Here is a 16,870-nt window from a genome sequence, read left to right on the forward strand (position 1 = left end):
AGGCAGGGGAGGAGAGGCGAGGGAGGGGAGGGGGCACAATAATCCAAGATCAAAAGAAATGCATTTTAAAACTTGCTTAGCACACTACTCACAGTCTGACAGTCCTTTAGCTTCTCATGCTCTAAACCTAGCATGGTTGCTACGACGACGGAGAGCCACTCAGCACTGAAGGCAGGCACGTCGAGGCCAATGATATACTGGTCCCACACATACAGCAGAGTCTCAAAGTTCAAGTATCCTGCACAACATTTTTACAACAAAACTTTCATCATTCAGCAGTATGTGGGTGGTTGGCGGGTGCTCTGGTGTGGTTTGCTTCTTCTTTCCTATCAAACACCTACCGTCCTTATTTCCCCTTCTTCTTTGTTATGTTTGTTACTCTCTTGTAACACCTCTAATCTTCTGGCGCTCACATCCAATTGTACATATTCAATCAACATTGTACGTTACAGAACATTGGAAATTGCGTATTCACACTTCTCATGCCAATCCGTGATATATTTATGGTATCCGGTGTGTTATTCATGACGATCCAAGATCCAAAATTGTGTTTGATCCTTCGCTTTCTTTCTTCTCTATACCATCTCAGAACCCTTCACAGGGTTTTAAAAATACTTTAGACCAGAGACAAAAAAACTAGTTCTTTTTATGGAATAATGAGCATTCTGGTGATGAATGAGCTAGATTTAATGTTTCCAGTTCTGATTTTTTCATTTCTTTTTTGGTGAACATGCGATCATCACAGTCAACTTTCTCAGTATGCTGAAAATTTCATAATGGATGGAGTATTTTTGCGGAGATACAGGTATAGTTCTGATGTAGCCCATCTGTATCCTGGTCCGGGGGGACAAGTGCTGTGCCCTCTGCGTGCCCCGTGGGTGGAAAGTGTTAAAGCTAAAAATACTCACCAACCAGCATGGTCCTTGCCAATGGACGAACCAGCTCCATCAAGCCATCCACCAGCACAGCCCGTGAACCTTTCTCTGTTGCCACAATTTTCTCTTTAAAGAAAAAAAAAGAAAAGAAAAAGAAAAAAAAGAAAGAAAATTAGGTCAAACTGCGTTCGTATTTTCAGCATTCAGGACTTTTGTTTGTTTTAGTAGAGGTATTATGGCGCTCGCAACTGCGTAAGGTCAAAAGAGTGCCAGAGAAGATTAGAGGTGTTTCAAGAGAGTAACAAACATAAAAAAGAAGAAGGGGAGATAAGTACGATAGATGTTTGATAGGAAAGAAGAAGCAAACCACACCAGAGCACCCGCCAACCACCCACATTCAGGACTTTGAACTCTCTTTCATAAACGTTGAACACAAAGTTATTACTTTGTAGCAAAATGACGTTTTCTGTTTCAAAACCATGAATAAACATAATAATTTCGTTTGTTTTGTTCGAGAAAAGAGAAGAAGAACGGAACAATAAAAATAATTTTGCGCTGGGAAAAAGTAAGACAGACATACACACAGAATCAACAGACGGAAAGTAAAGAAGTAGGACCTACTAGTGGTACCCTCCAACCGCCCGTAGATATGATTATTATGAGTAAGAGACCTCAAAGCATGTCTCCCAATCAGGACAATAAAAGTATTCTTTTCTCTTACTGACCACCTCAAATATGTCTCAGAGCCTCATTTCTGAGAGCATTCTGAAACAATCTCAATTTCCATGAAAGCATACCGTGCAGACTGACAGACACACGACACAGACAGATGGACGGACGGACGGACGGACAGACAGACGGACGGACGACGGACAGACAGACAGACAGACAGACAGACGGACGGACGGACGGACGGACGGACGGACGGACGGACGGACGGACAGACAGACAGACAGACAGACAGACAGACAGACAGAACAGAGCACCATGATTGTGAGGATGACGATGTCGATGACTGATATGATGATGATGATGATGATGATGAGGGGGAGCAGATGAAGAAATGTTGATAAAGAAAAGGAAGACGGTGAAAAAAATATTTACCTCTGGATGGTGTGAAGACTTTGGAGACCAGAGCAGCAGTTTGGGAATAGTGCTTCTCCAGGATTGAGGCAACTTTGCTGATGAAACCTTGCATCTCCTCATTGTGGGTCTGACCAGAGAGTATGGAAATAGAGAGAGACAGGGAAGTTAACAGGTCAATTTATAGATGGTGTGAGTATATGGGGGGGGGGGTTGTATTGGGGGCTCCAGAGGCTAAGTGAGTAGTGAGTTTTGACTCAAGTAATGTCAAGCAAGTGTCGGTGACACAGGGATCAGATGGGTGGTCACTGGAGTGTGTCCTTGAGCAAGACACGACAACCCTAGCTCAAATTACAGGGCGCTGCACAGTGGCGACCGACAGTGGCATTGTTTGTAAACTGTTCTGTATTTGTGTAATAGTGTGTATTTATGTATGTATTTATGCATGTATGTATTTATGTATGTACGTATTGATAATTATGTATTTATGTGTGTATGTTTGCCATTGTAAAACAAAGTGCCCTTCTGGGACAAATAAAAGTGTAATTTATTTATTATTATTATTATCATTATTATTATTATTATTATTATTATTATTATTATTATTATTATTATGTGCGTGTTTGTGTGCATGAGGTTTACAGGTGAATGTATTGATGACATGAGTGTGCAGAGGGGGTGTGTGGGGGTGGGGGGTTGTGTGTTTGTGTATGCACATGTGTTTGAGTAAGTGAAACGATATTTGAATGAGTAGGTAAGAATATGATTTTGCTTTTTGGTTGGAATAAGAGTGAGAGAGCAAAAAAAAGTCAGCAACAAACAACTAAATTTCTATTCAATATTATCCAATCTACTAAGCTCCAATTCCTCCTCCCATCCCCCTTCACCCCTCCTCCATCCTTCCTCCTCCCTCTCCCATCCCCCTTCACCCCTCCTCCATCCTTCCTCCTCCCTCTCCCATTCGCCCCATCCAAAGGGCCTAACAATAGACACACACTAACAACACACCAGACTCCACACAACAAGCAATACAATATACATTACATTGACAACACACCAGACTCCACACAACAAGCAATACAATATACATTACATTGACAACACATCAGACCCTACACACCAAGAAGGCAGTAGAGCACACACACATGGACAAGACATCAAATCCCTCATACCTCAGATCCAGAATCAATGACAAAGCCAGGACGGGTCGTTAAATAGGTCAGGTATTCTTCCACCAAAAGTGCAACAACTTTCCCCGACGCTGGTTCTCTCCTGCAAAAGAGACCCAGAACACCATTTGAAAAACAAGAACTCCGCCAGCTCTTCTGATGAACTTGGCCCAAAGTTTTGAATTTCTATAAAAATTATCATTTCTTTATCCATGGTATTCGTTGCATGTGCTAAAAAAAAAATACCAGATATTCAGATTTACTATGCCAAAAGTATTGAATGCGGAAAAAAAACCCTACTGTTTCTTTTTCTGAGATACTGGTTGCATGAGCTCAAGAAATATTTTGTTGAAATTCAAATTCTAAAAGTTGAAAAATGCACAAAAAATGTCAGTACAATTGTTTAAAAAAATAAAGCAGATTTTCGCTCTCCTGAAAACAAGTAAATAGTTTGCTGACAATTTAGAGATAAATCCCACATACACTTTTTATCAAGGGCATTTTGAAACTTATCATTTAATATTTATTTTGTACCAGGGATTGCACACCCGCAACACACAACTCCTTGAAAAATAAAACATTCTGATGAAAACCTTTTTCTCCTGTAACAGATAGAACCTTTTTCAGTGCACCTTCCCTTTGTATCCAAGATAGGTCAGTTCACAGAGACAAATACCTCAGCATAATTATATACAAGTCTCCATCGGAACGTTTGTCTCTCCTACAGAGTTTTCACCCATCTAGTTGAGCACTATTTGAGGTATTACTCAAAGCCTATACAAACAACATCCATAAATTTATAGGCTCTAAGTAAGAGTGAGACTGTGGATCATCACCTGTTTCATTGCACAGCCCAAAATGACATCAGAACGACACTTCTCCCTTTGAGACCTAACATTGACAACACACTCTATGGAACATTACAGTAACTGCAGCAAACCTGCACTTATCACTACATGGCATTGGACAGAAGGGCGAGACCCCAGCTGTTGCTGGAACGATAACAACAACAACCACAGCAACAACAACAACAACAACAAAAACAACATATAAGTAAGAGTGGAAACTATCAAACGTGTACTGAAATATCAGGCTCTGTGAAAACTAAGATAAGATAAGATAAGATAGTACTTTATTATCCCAGAGGGAAATTTTCCTTGGCTGTACAGGACCATAAAAACACATGCAGGTATACATTTTAAAAAATTTAATCATATATATTACTCTCATTAAAATTCAATGTGAAAGGAGAAGTAAAGCTGACAAAATGTACATTTACATCAAATGCATCATTCAACCACATGCAGGAATTTAAATACTAGACCTTTGGAGTTATATACAGATACATACTCTATAAGAGCAACACACATCTATGCTCATTCTGACAAAAGCCTTATGCTAGATGGCCTGGCAAGCAGCACAGGACAAGTTTTGTCACCAAGTCCCTGGGAAGAATGTACAGACATTGCTTGCATACATGTAATCCTATCTGAAAATGGTGTTCTACTATCATATCCATACGACGTGGGGAACTCTGTGCCACCACTTTCCAAAAGAAAATTTACTCGTTAATCCGATCCGTACACTTTGCATAGCAATCTGTCAAAATGATTTTTGGAAAAATACTGAAAGTTTCAAAGAGAGTACTAGAAGTATTCTAAAATGCGAAAAATACAACCCCGGGGGTACAAAAAGACCCCAGGGCGTACGGATAGGGTTAATGAAGGGCGGTGCCATCTATAATTAGCTGCCGTTTTCTACAGTTAGCTATTCTTGGAGTTGTAATTGATATATGTGAGGCGCGCTGACAAAATGAGTTACTTCTCACAATCCACAAAAGCTGATATTGGCCAGAAATCGACACTAGGGACACATTTCTAGGTTTTTTATTGATGCTATAGTCATTGAGTACTAAATGACTTTTGTTATTTCATACTTATAAATTGTAAAAACTGAACCTATAAGCATGATAATGTATCTATTTTCATAGGACTCAAATCCGAGAAGTAACTCATTTTGTCAGCACACTTCACATATATAGAAACTCAATGAACAGACACATGAAGTCAAGAGGAAATAAGTGAACAACAGATGTCAAAAGTGTAACACAAACCTAGACAGGCTGTTCTGAGCGACCACAACAAAAGGTACCACCAGAAAAAATTCAACATCTTTAAGTCTTTGTTTGGTTTTTAGTTTTGCGTGGTGGTAGGAAAGGGTGGCTTTCATTGCGTAAAAGGCGCCTGAAAAAAAAAGAAAACACAAATAACTATATAAGTTTCATAAATCATTTACTCTTCCTCTTTCTATGTACACTTCAGTAAAAAGAATGTGATTGTTAACATTTTATTTTCTAGAACACGCATTTTTACATGTTTCAACAAGGACACACAAGTCTGCAAAAAGCTAATCATGATTGCTCTTTCAGAGGTAAAGGAGAGTGAAAAAAACAAATACTGTGACTCAGGCACCCCAGGGGCGACTGAGGCAGGTTACTGGATAAAATGTTCTGATAATTTTAAGATTATTTTTACGATATCATAAGTGATTTTTAGTAACTTTGAAATGAATTATCTAAAAGTGTAATTAATTAGTGGTATATTTACTAGAATATTTTAAAACGGAACCATTTTTTGAGGACTGGAGGCTTGTTTTCAAGATGGCTGCAGCCTGAATTTGAAATCGACCTCTCCAAGATTCCTTCAAACTTTGGTAAGTACCTCCTAATCTATTGCACTTAAAATATTTTATGGTGAGTATTAAGCTCTTAGACAGTCAAATGAGCCATAAAATGAGTGTATTTGAAAGAAAATATTGTGCATGGTCAGGATTTGACAAGGAGGTGCCTTGGTCACTTCGGTGTCCAATTGACACGGTTGGGGTGACTAAGGCACCCTGAGCTGGTGACTGTTTCTTGGTTCACTTTGTGATTTTTTTATACATACAATTTGTAGCTTTGTAGTGATACACCTGCTCTATAAAAAATATCAGGGTCAAAACATGTCGGTTTACTTGTCAGGATCGAAAACGGGCAGTATGCATATAGCCAATTTGTTGATTATGAACACAGATTTGACACAGGCCTATTTGAACTTGGTTACGGTACCAGGAACCCTTGATCTTATTGTCACATTTTAGAAAATGAAACCAGTGACCTGACAAATTGCTTTTTTTTACCTGCAGGATTAGTAATCATTTTTACGTTTTTTTTCTGTAGCCAGTTTTCCAGCTCGATTTTATACATTGTATAGACAACATACTACAAAGCTACACAAACCGAAGTCTAGGGCACGAGTATACGACAGAACTTCTGAAGATATATTTCAAAAAGCACAGGACGAACATACTACCGGGAGTTCTCAGAAAAGTGTAAAGTACAGAATCGCACTCTAAGTGTTTTAACTCTTTACCTGCTCAGAGCCGCACTCTGCATGATTGCATTCAAGGATGCGATAAAATGCGAATGCAAAGCTATCTGATGGGAAGTCATGATTTTATGTTTCCCCAACTTTTGTGGGAGGAAAAAATTATGTGCATGTTTATGATCGCGTAACATAAAAAGATATTTAAATTTCCCAATAAAATGCACATTTTATAAAAGTTCATTCATTTCCAGACATTTTGGTGTATGCTACAACTATATTTCTGCGTATTTGATCTGAATATAGCTTTTTTGTGTGACACCATTGATCAGAATTTTATCAAGGGGAAAAACCCCAAAAAAATCTATTCAAAACCCCAAGCAGATAAAGAGTTAATGATATTTGGAACCGAACCCCCAGGCTGAAAGTCGACCATCTCCTGGAGGCCAGATTGTTCTGCCACACCAACAGGACAGGGCCAGCGCAGAGATTCTCCATTTCATTTCAGAGAGGGGTTTTCCATATGAAACCCTACAGTATCAACACTAGATATGCTGTTAGGGTACCTGACAATTTTTCAAAGTACATTTCTTGTGAGAGAAGTGTTTTAATGTATATACGAGGTGTGCTGATAAAATCAGCTACTTCTCGCGATCCACAAATTTAGATATTGGCCAAAAGTCGACATTAAGGTTAAATTTGTGGATTTTCTATTCATGTCATATTCTTTAACAATAACCGGTCTTTTATTGTTTCATATTTGTAAATTGTAAAAACTTCACCTATGCGTAATGTATCTACTTCCTTAATTAAGGCTTCAATCCGAGAAGTGACTCCTTTTGTTAGCACGCTTCACATGTGGAAGCCACACATTGCCTACACAGGTATACTCACCCACAGAACTTCATATGTGGAAGCCACACATTGCCTACACAGGTATACTCACCCACAGAACCTTTGAGGTCACTGAACGTAGGCTCTGCCAGAACCATCCCTTCCACTTTCTGAGAGATGTCCACGTCATGTTGAGAAATAGCTGCGCGGGGATTTCCATTCAGCAAATCCACATATGTTTTTCGTGCTAAAAAGCAAATTGCCACACATAAAAAAGAGTCAGTCAGCCAAATACAACTAACATAAAAGGACTTATAAAGACACTAATTCACTAATAAGTAAGAGAAGCACTATATACATATCAAATGTTTCATGTTTTCAACAGTATTACCACAATTCAGTCTCTAAAACTAATAGTGTGAGTATGCAAAAAGAATCTCAAGCTACGTGAAACTGAAATATATATTATTTTTCGAAATTTTCAAACTTTTGGTTGGTACATACAAAATGACAGCCTCGTAAAAAACTAACAAAGTCAGCTCTTCTTTTGGGACATTTGGACTGATTACCAACTTTTAACTCATTCGTTACATAATTTTCTACCCTCCTAGACATAATTTTTTGTGCCAGCAGGCATCTGTACCGTACATACGAGGGCTGTCCCACGGAAAACCGGAAAAGATCCATAAAAGCAACAATCTTTGTCCTATTATAATAAAAATGTAACACATCATACCCCAACATGTGTTTTATTTCTCAATGTAATCACCATCTCGCTGGACGCATTTTTCCCATTGCCGGATCAGGGAGAAGATACCCTACCGGAAGAATTTTTCGTCAAGGGAATTCAACCAATCTTTCACGGCTTCCACAAGGTCTTCGTCGTCGGTGAATTGCTGTCCAGAAATATGGCGTTTCATTGGTCCAAAAAGGTGATACTCTGACGGGGCCAAGTCAGGACTGTGAGGGGTGGGGGGAGGGGGGTTGGCAGAACTTCCCAGCTGAACCTTTGGACCTTGGATCCAGTCTTTCGTAGCGTTTGCGGTGTGTGGCGTTGTGCTGTCATGCTGCAAAATGACCCCGCTAGACAACCGCCTGGTCTTTTTCGGCGCACAACCTCTCTCAACTCATCAAGAGTCTGGCAGTATTTGTTAGCCTTAGCAGTTTGTCCTGGTTCCAGAATGCCAAGAAGCAGAACATCCTTAGCATCCCAGAAAACCGTGGCATGAGTTTCTTCACCAATGGCTGAACTTTAAACTTTTTCGGGGGAGGTGAAGACGTGTGCTTCCAAACCATTGAATCCCTCTTCGTCTCAGGGGCCATGTGGTGTATCCAAGTCTCATCACCTGTAATAATGCTTCTCAGGAATGCTTCATCGTATTGTTGGAGGTCTCCAGATGCATTCATGACTCCCGTGACAGCTTGGCTACAACGATTTTAAAAAGTTGGAGACACTTCAACGCGTTGCGTCTTGTGGTCAGCAGCTGTCAGCTCTTTTGGGACCCATCGACCAGAGACCTTTCAATTGCGCGGCTCATCAAACATTATCCTATGGACAGTCGACTTTGAAATGTTTATCGAAAAGGAAATTTCGCGAATTTTTAGGCGCCTGTCTGTTTGAATGAGTTCATTAACGCGACTCTTGTTGTCCTCAGTCTTGGCAAAAAAGCAAAATCCTGGGTGAACTTTGTCATTGACATCCGTATGCCGGGCTTTGAACTTACTACACCACTCATATACCTGTGACTCTGCCATTACTCTCTCCCTGTAAACTGACTTTATTTCAGTGTGTATTTCCATAGGTTTGAGACCTTTTGCGATCAGAAACCGAATGACAGACTTCACTTCTACCCTTGAACAATTTTCCAAGGGGGTAGCCATCTTTGGAAAACTGCTGTGTTTGTTTGGTTTGAGCGATGCTCATGGTGCTCAATGGGGAAATTCCTAAATGATTGTTTTACAAGTGTGCGTCTACAGAATGTGAAAATATTGAATAGTTTAAAAATTGCAGCCAAATTCCGGTTTTCCATGGGACAGCCCTCGTATGTTTAGTTTTGTTTGCTGATATACTTATTTGTTTAGCAAATGTTACAAATCATAATATATATCAAATGAAAGGAAATAGAAAGGGGAATTTGAAAAAATTAACATTTTCTAACAAGGATATCATTTCAGAAAGTGTGGACTGTGACAGTTTGAGTATATTATGTGAGGCAGCGTGGTGGAACCAGGCTGTCGTCAAAATAATCAAAGTGAAGAAACAAGCATTTTTCCGCAGGTTTGTGTATTTTTATAACATTTTTGTCTTTTAGCTCAACACCTTTCATGCCCACTAAAGAACTCATTTCTGTGAGGATTTTTCTGAAAAACGTTGATTAAAGGCACAAAAAATGAAAATGTTCAGTTACCACGGACGCTTAAGCTAAGGAAATAACTAATCTTTGGCGGCCATTTTCTCATTAATTTTACCTCTGAAAACAGGTGACCCCCACCTCCTTCATTCGCAAATATCTTGACTTGTATTCACAATAAATGGATATTTTGTTCATCCAAATAAAGACAAGTGAACAAGCTTTAAGATGATACCAATAACTCTACATGCCCAAAAATTGACGAGAGCCTGATTCCACCACGCTGCCTCACAAAAATAATTTAAAAAGCCATATAGGTGAGCTGATGATATATATATATATAGCTCTTTGTTGTGACGAGGAAAATGCTGAGCCAATCAGTAGCCCTGTCAAAATAATGAGCAAAGCTCACTGCCAATGCAGTGGAAGCCTGTTATAACGAGAGGGAGGGGACCAGTGCAAAACATCCGTTATAGCACAATTCTCGTTATGAGGGATCCAGTAATAAATTCAAGGGAAATAGTACAGTAGGCCAAATCTATGAGTTTAGTTTTCTGTTCGTTTCTTTTTGTAATCTCCCCTGATGATGATTTGGTTCAACATGATCTCTTGGTCTTACTTGATCAAAAATCGAATAAGGTTTCTTTCTCTAGCGTTAGCAATGTTGACAGCTCGGCGTCAGCGATCAGAAATAAAGTTCTCTAGGCTAACTCGCCCGCTGTGTTGTCCCCCACCTCACCACACCCAGTTGTGCGTTCCATCCACTTGCGCATGTCATACATTTGTTCCATCCATCACACCACTATGGCCTCTCCATCCCCGCATCGGAGAAGTGAGAGGCATGGTAGGCCTCGATAATCTAGACTACGCTGGCTTATCGCACGATGCGTTCTGCTTGTCTGTGCATACCACATCCTCCCTCTCCTTCGCTCCGCCTTCATTGTTGGCACACGTGGGCTCTCCCATTCTTTGTTTCGCAAAATCAACAACAACTGGCGAGGTTTCGCATGAATAAATGGCATGTGCGCTGTGCACAGCAGCAGCAATAGTCCGCTATAACCGACTCACATGTTTGTCTGATTGCGCAATAGCAGTACTTTATTTACAAAGATAAAGACGGAAAAAAACCGGGGTATTACAATAGTATCTTTTTAACAGACTTCTCGTTATTTCAGGACTCATTATAAGTGGATTCCACTGTACAAAGTTCGGACTTTGAGCTCAGCAGTGTAGATTATTTGTATTCTTAGTACTTTTTAAAGGTACACAAGGTACAGATTTCTTGGATTCATTTTTGTCTTAGTAAAAGTTTTAAGGCACTTGCAACACAATTAGGTCATATGTAAGGCATCGTGGTGAAATCAAGCACTCGTCAAAATAAAGAAATCAAAGAAACTGACATTTTTCTGTCCGTGTGTCAATTTTTATCAAATTTTTGTTTTTTGACTCAACACCTCTAAGTCCATTTAAAAACACATTTCTATGTGGATTTTATTTAAAAATGTTGGTTTCATTATCATCATCCAGTGCCAGATCTGCGACAGGCATCGGCGATTATGGTTCTCCATTCATTCCTCTCCTCGGATGCTCTTAAAAAAGCTATGTTTCCCTGATCTTTCCCTGTCGCCCACTTGTTCAGGTTCCCCAAGTAGGTTACAAAATGTAAATATGCAGCTCCTAAGGACTCTCAAGCTTTGGAGGTCGCCAAACTTTGGTGGCCATTTTCTCACTAATTTTACATCTAAAATCAGGCGACCCCCACTCCTTCAGTCGCAAATATCTCGACTACTATTCATGATAGAAGAGCTTTTTTTTCTGAAAGCAAGACAAATGATAACAAGCTTTAAAATCCTATATCAATAACTCCACATGTCCAAAAATTGATGAGCGCCTGATTCCACTGTGTTGTGACACATATAAGTGATGAAAATTAGAGGTATTACAAGAGAGTAACAAACACAAAAGAGAAGGAGAGATATGGGTGATAGATTTTTTTATAAGAAAAAAAGAGGCAAACTACACCGGAGCAACCGCCAACCACCCACTTTCAGGAATCAAGTCAACTCACCTCTAGGATCATTGAGATACAGGTGCCAGGCAAGTTGCCTGATTGGTTCTTGCAGAGGCTGATTGAAGCAGATATGCAGCTTATTTTTCATATCTGGCCAACGCTTTAGCAGACTCATTGCTCCGTCCTCTGCAGCTTCAATCACCAGATCGGAACGTGTGTCTGAAAAATAAATGTAAAAAAAAACTCTCAAGACCAAGTATGGTGAGAAGATTAAATGTGTTGAGCTCAGATGCACCGTATTCTCAGTACATTAATTTCAACCTCAAAACACCCAGTTGTTGTATGCATAAAGGCATATGTGAGGTGAGCTGACAATATTATTATGAGTGACTACTCTGATTTTAACCTCATGGAAAAAGAAATATCAAATTCACAGGTTGTAATTTTTTATGATTCATTAGTATAAATAAACGATAAAAGAAATGTTTAACTTGAAGAAAACTTCATCCAATATCCCCATTTGTGTACTGCGGTAAGTAACTCATTTTGTCAGCACGCCTCAAATATAGTCCTCCAGCACAAGTTTATATGATCACATTACAAAACCACATAGTTTTTTGCGAGGCAGGCCATTACCTAATGCACTGGGCCTGAATTCTAGCGTGTCGCTACTTTCAACCAGCAATATTTTAGCCCTCTGGTAAATATAGGTCACATATAAAATACACTTTTGTAAGTGAAGTCTGGTCATTCACAGAAGATCTGATTTGGGGCTCCTTCACAAGGTTGCATTCTGCAATCAGAAATGATCTGAAACTGCGGAAGGTTTATAAACTCTCTCCAACAGAGCGAAATGCATGTGTGCTCATTTTCATATGTGTATGTTCGAGGGGTTGTGTGTGAGTGTAAAAACATAAACTTCACTAATCTGCCATAGTACATCCTTAGTTTTTTCAGTAAGAAATCGAAATCAAAGTAGCAAGCGAGAGTGAGGAAGATAAAATTTAAGAAAGAGAGACAAAAACAAATATAAGAAGAAATAGATATATATATATATATGTATATATATATATATATATATATATATATAATGAGAATGAAAACGAATCCCCATCACAGAGAAATGAATCAGCCGGGAGAGGTCAAGAAGTAAATTTAAAACAAAAATGAGACATATGCCTATTAATTAAACATACAAAAAGATCTTACCAGTGGGGTAGTCATCCAGTAACTGTTTGCTGACCTGGTCATTCAGGCGTTGGTCCATCAATCCAGACACTTTAAGAAACAAATTCCGAGACGTTGTGCCTGTTTCCAAACAGAAAGAATAAGAAAATGCAAGAAAACAAAGCTACTAATTATAAATTAGATATACTACATAAAAGAGAAGAACATAGAAGACCATCATTTCACTTGTTGCTCAGGCACAATCAAATCATAGTCGACTCCCATCTCTGCAGTTGACATAATAGGATATAACGAAAGATGATACATAATTGCAGAGTGCCACAATAATAAATTTTGCATCTGTACTAATATTTATAGACAGCATTAATATTATTACAATTTTGCAATACCTATACAGGCCTATTGATAATTATAGCCTGTACATGATAGATATCGCAAATCAAAGATATAACATAAAATTAACGCTTTCCCATAAAACTGAGAATTGTGCAGACAACATATGTGAGGTAGCGTGGTGGAATTAGGCGTCTCGTCAAATTTTGGGCATGTAGAGTTATTGGTAACATCTTAAAGCTTGTTCACTTGTCTTTATTTGAATGAAAAAAATATCCATTTATCTTGAATACTAGTCGAGATATTAGCGAAAGAAGGAGGTGGGAGTCACCTGTTTTCAGAGGTAAAATTAGTGAGAAAATGGCTGCCAAAGATTAGTTATTTCCTTAGCTTAAGAGTCTGTTGTAAATGAAAATTTACTTTTTTGTGCCTTTAATCAACGTTTTTAAGAAAAATCGACGCAGAAAGGAGTTCTTTAATGGGTATGAAATGGGTTGAGCCAAAAAACAAAAATTTGATAAAAATTCACAAACCTGCGGAAAAATGCAAGTTTCTTCACTTTGATTATTTTGACGAGAGCCTGATTCCACCACGCTGCCTCACTATAATAAACCATAAAAAACCATAAACTTCAAACCTCCTTCAAGAGCTTTTGTGGCCCTCTGCATGAACAGTTCTTTTTCTGGCTCTGACAAATCTGTAAAATACTGGACATGACTCTCTGTGAGCTGCTGCTGGATGGCCTCATGTAACTCACTGACAAAAGAATTCCATTCCTGTGGAATATAATATTATTAAAGGGGGTGGTTGCGTTTAAGTCCACTATAATTACAGTTACAACAACAAACATAAAACCTATTTGTGTAAAAATCAATTGAAGGCTACAGCTTGTTAATAAACAGGAAAAACGGATTATTCCTTTATCATTGCTATAACAAAAGTAAGCTTCGTGCCAGACGAAATTATACTAGGATACTATCATTTTTTACTCCGAGTCCAAAATAAGTGTCTTGAAATAAGAAGCTTTCTTCAACTAAAACAATTTTAGAGAAGCACAACTATGATTTGACCAGAAGTAATCTAAGAGCCCATTTGAGTTCAGGGCATTTATTTCTTCTAAGCATGCTGCTTAATATGCATTGTGCATGCAAAGGGGCCTGTTTCAAGGCCGGATCAGTCCATGACCTACAGTGTTATGAAGTTCAATATAAAATAGTTCTAGTTGGGGGGGGGGGGGGGGTTGCAGCCTAAAGAAGCTATGATAAGCTGTAACTGATAATGGATGGTAAAATTTGATGAGGTAGAAGGAATTACGAGGGTGGAAAGAGGGGCTGGAGTAAAATGCATGCTCACTTAACACTTTGCAGTCACTTGGCGCAATAATGCGCCATTGAAAATTATCCTTTCCGATCACCTGGCGCAGTTCTGTTTTAGCGAATCATGGGGTTGGGGGGCGGTGAATTTATGGGGGTCGCTAATTGAGGTCAGTAGATAGAGCAGCGCAACAAAGGGTGTGGGGCGGAGAGGATGACGGAACAACAAGAGTGGGACTCGCGCTCGCCAAGTGGCGTTGATATGACAATGTTCCGTTTCAGTCAGCGTTCTGCCACAGTTCCACGAGCGCTCGCGTACTCGCGATTCTTTGAAGTCGACTGAATCATGAATCGCCACTCTCAGATTTGGCAAGCAGGTTCCAGCCCTGTTTTTCAGTTTGTTCAATCACTTGGTTTGGGGTTTTTTTTCACAACATAAAAATCACCAAATACCTTATTAAAAAAAGCTGGTCCCGACATTCTTTCCCTTTGTTTACTCTGCATTGTAACATATTTCATAGTTTCAATACAGACTGTGACAATGCTATATACACATATTTCATAGTTTCAATACAGACTGTGACAATGCTATATACACATATTTCATAGTTTCAATACAGACTGTGACAATGCTATATACACATATTAATTTTTTTAAACAAAGACAAAAGAGCAAATCTTTCTTAAAAATATCTTTCCTCTTACATCAATGTTGCAAAAGGGTCATATTTTATTATAGAACAAGTTTTTACCCCAAGCCTCAGCCCAACATCCATCCTCACCAACCCTTTCCTTCTCCCACATAAAAACCATTGGACATAATAATATAATAACAATAAAAGCCTTGCATCATTACTTCTGATCAGGTCTACATCAAGGGGCCAATTTGTGCTTATAAAATGGCACTGCCATGTGAAAAAAAAATGTGGTAGTGTGTGTATGTGTGTGTGTGTGTGTGTGTGTGTGTGAGTGTGTGTGTGTGAGTGTGTGTGTGTTTTGTAGATGTGCATGTTTGTGTGTGAGTGTATCTTATCCACTCTGCCTTAATTAACACCCCCGTCCCACCCCCTCATCCCCCACCCCCAAAAAGCAAAAAAAACAAGCACCCCTTACAGCGCTTTTACTCTTACAAAACTTTGCAACATTACAGTATGCTTTTGCCTGCTTTGATGGGGGCCCACACATGTTTATTATACTTTATATATATATATATAAATAATTTAATTTGTTTTCCAAGAATCAGTATAGATCTAGGCCTTATATGTAAAAACAACACAAATAAATATTGTCTTTCCTTAAGCTCAAAGTTCTTAGACCGACTTATAATTTTAGATTGGGTTCTTAGGCATGGACATTTTAGACAAAAATGATGCTGTGCACAGAATAATGTCAAGCTGTTAGAATTACCCCATATGAACTGGGCGGACAACATTTTCATTTACACACAAACACACACACACACACACACACACACACACACACACACACACACACACACACACACACACACACACACACACACACACATCTAGCGAAGTGTAATCCAGATTATAGTATAGCCGACTTTGCTAAAGACTAAAGTTTCTGTAACCTTTTACTTTTATTCGATTTCGACAAGTAGAGGCCTAGCCTACGATCTCATAGTCTTGACGTTGAAGAAAATTGACTGATTCGTAGATTGGCTTTTCATTTCCAGAACTACAGCAAATTCAAGAAAAGCATTTGATCGTGCCGTTACTTGTTTTTGCTTCAATAATTTCGAGTCAAATTCATACCTTTGAGTTTGTGATGTCATCTTTACAACCAATAAGCCACTTTGGATAGCCATGAGTAGACGCCATGTTGTAAACAAATGATATCCAAGGCTTGTTTGATGTAACCTGTTCTCATTGGTTAGTTCAATGAAAACAGCCAATGAAAATGGTTCTTATAAACTTCCTTTGGGCTCTATGAGAAATAGACATTCCACTAGAGAGGGTTAATTACAGTTTACAATCACAGGTGCCGTGCAAGTGAATGGGAAGGAGTTATAGAATCTAGTAACTATTATATTATTATTTGTTGTAAAGTCCTTGGGCTTTACTAAAACTTGAACCATGTTCAAACCAGGGGAAGAAGTTTTTTTTGTTTTTTTTTGCTGTTGTTATAATTTTTGTTGTTATATTGTTTTGGGTTTGTTTTGTTGTTGATTTTCGGGGCGGGCTTGGTTGAGAAAAATGATAGAGAGAAAAACAGAAGCTGCTATTTGTCAGGGCCCCGGAAAGACCTACAAAAGAAAATAATACAATAAAAATTAATATACACGCATAATGTTCAGCAAAATGAAATAAAAGAAAAAGAAAGAAGAAACC

General features: G+C 38.8%; 1 protein-coding gene across 1 annotated transcript in view; it reads right to left on the reverse strand.

The window, feature by feature from the left end:
• LOC101844992 overlaps window positions 1-16,835 on the reverse strand; it is a 35,866-nt gene extending 19,031 nt beyond the window's left edge. The window contains exons 1-10 of the mRNA XM_005096756.2: window positions 16,295-16,835; window positions 13,844-13,982; window positions 12,895-12,993; window positions 11,743-11,904; window positions 7,436-7,570; window positions 5,241-5,370; window positions 3,131-3,230; window positions 1,980-2,088; window positions 909-1,001; window positions 93-238 (exon numbers count right to left, since the gene is read on the reverse strand). Of these exons, the coding sequence (XP_005096813.2) occupies window positions 93-238; window positions 909-1,001; window positions 1,980-2,088; window positions 3,131-3,230; window positions 5,241-5,370; window positions 7,436-7,570; window positions 11,743-11,904; window positions 12,895-12,993; window positions 13,844-13,982; window positions 16,295-16,360 (1,179 nt within the window). The 5' untranslated portion in view covers window positions 16,361-16,835. The remainder of the gene's footprint in view (window positions 1-92; window positions 239-908; window positions 1,002-1,979; window positions 2,089-3,130; window positions 3,231-5,240; window positions 5,371-7,435; window positions 7,571-11,742; window positions 11,905-12,894; window positions 12,994-13,843; window positions 13,983-16,294) is intronic.
• Window positions 16,836-16,870: the final 35 nt, after the last annotated feature.

Source organism: Aplysia californica, unplaced genomic scaffold, assembly GCF_000002075.1.
Source record: "Aplysia californica isolate F4 #8 unplaced genomic scaffold, AplCal3.0 scaffold00137, whole genome shotgun sequence".
Lineage (NCBI taxonomy): Eukaryota > Metazoa > Mollusca > Gastropoda > Aplysiida > Aplysiidae > Aplysia > Aplysia californica.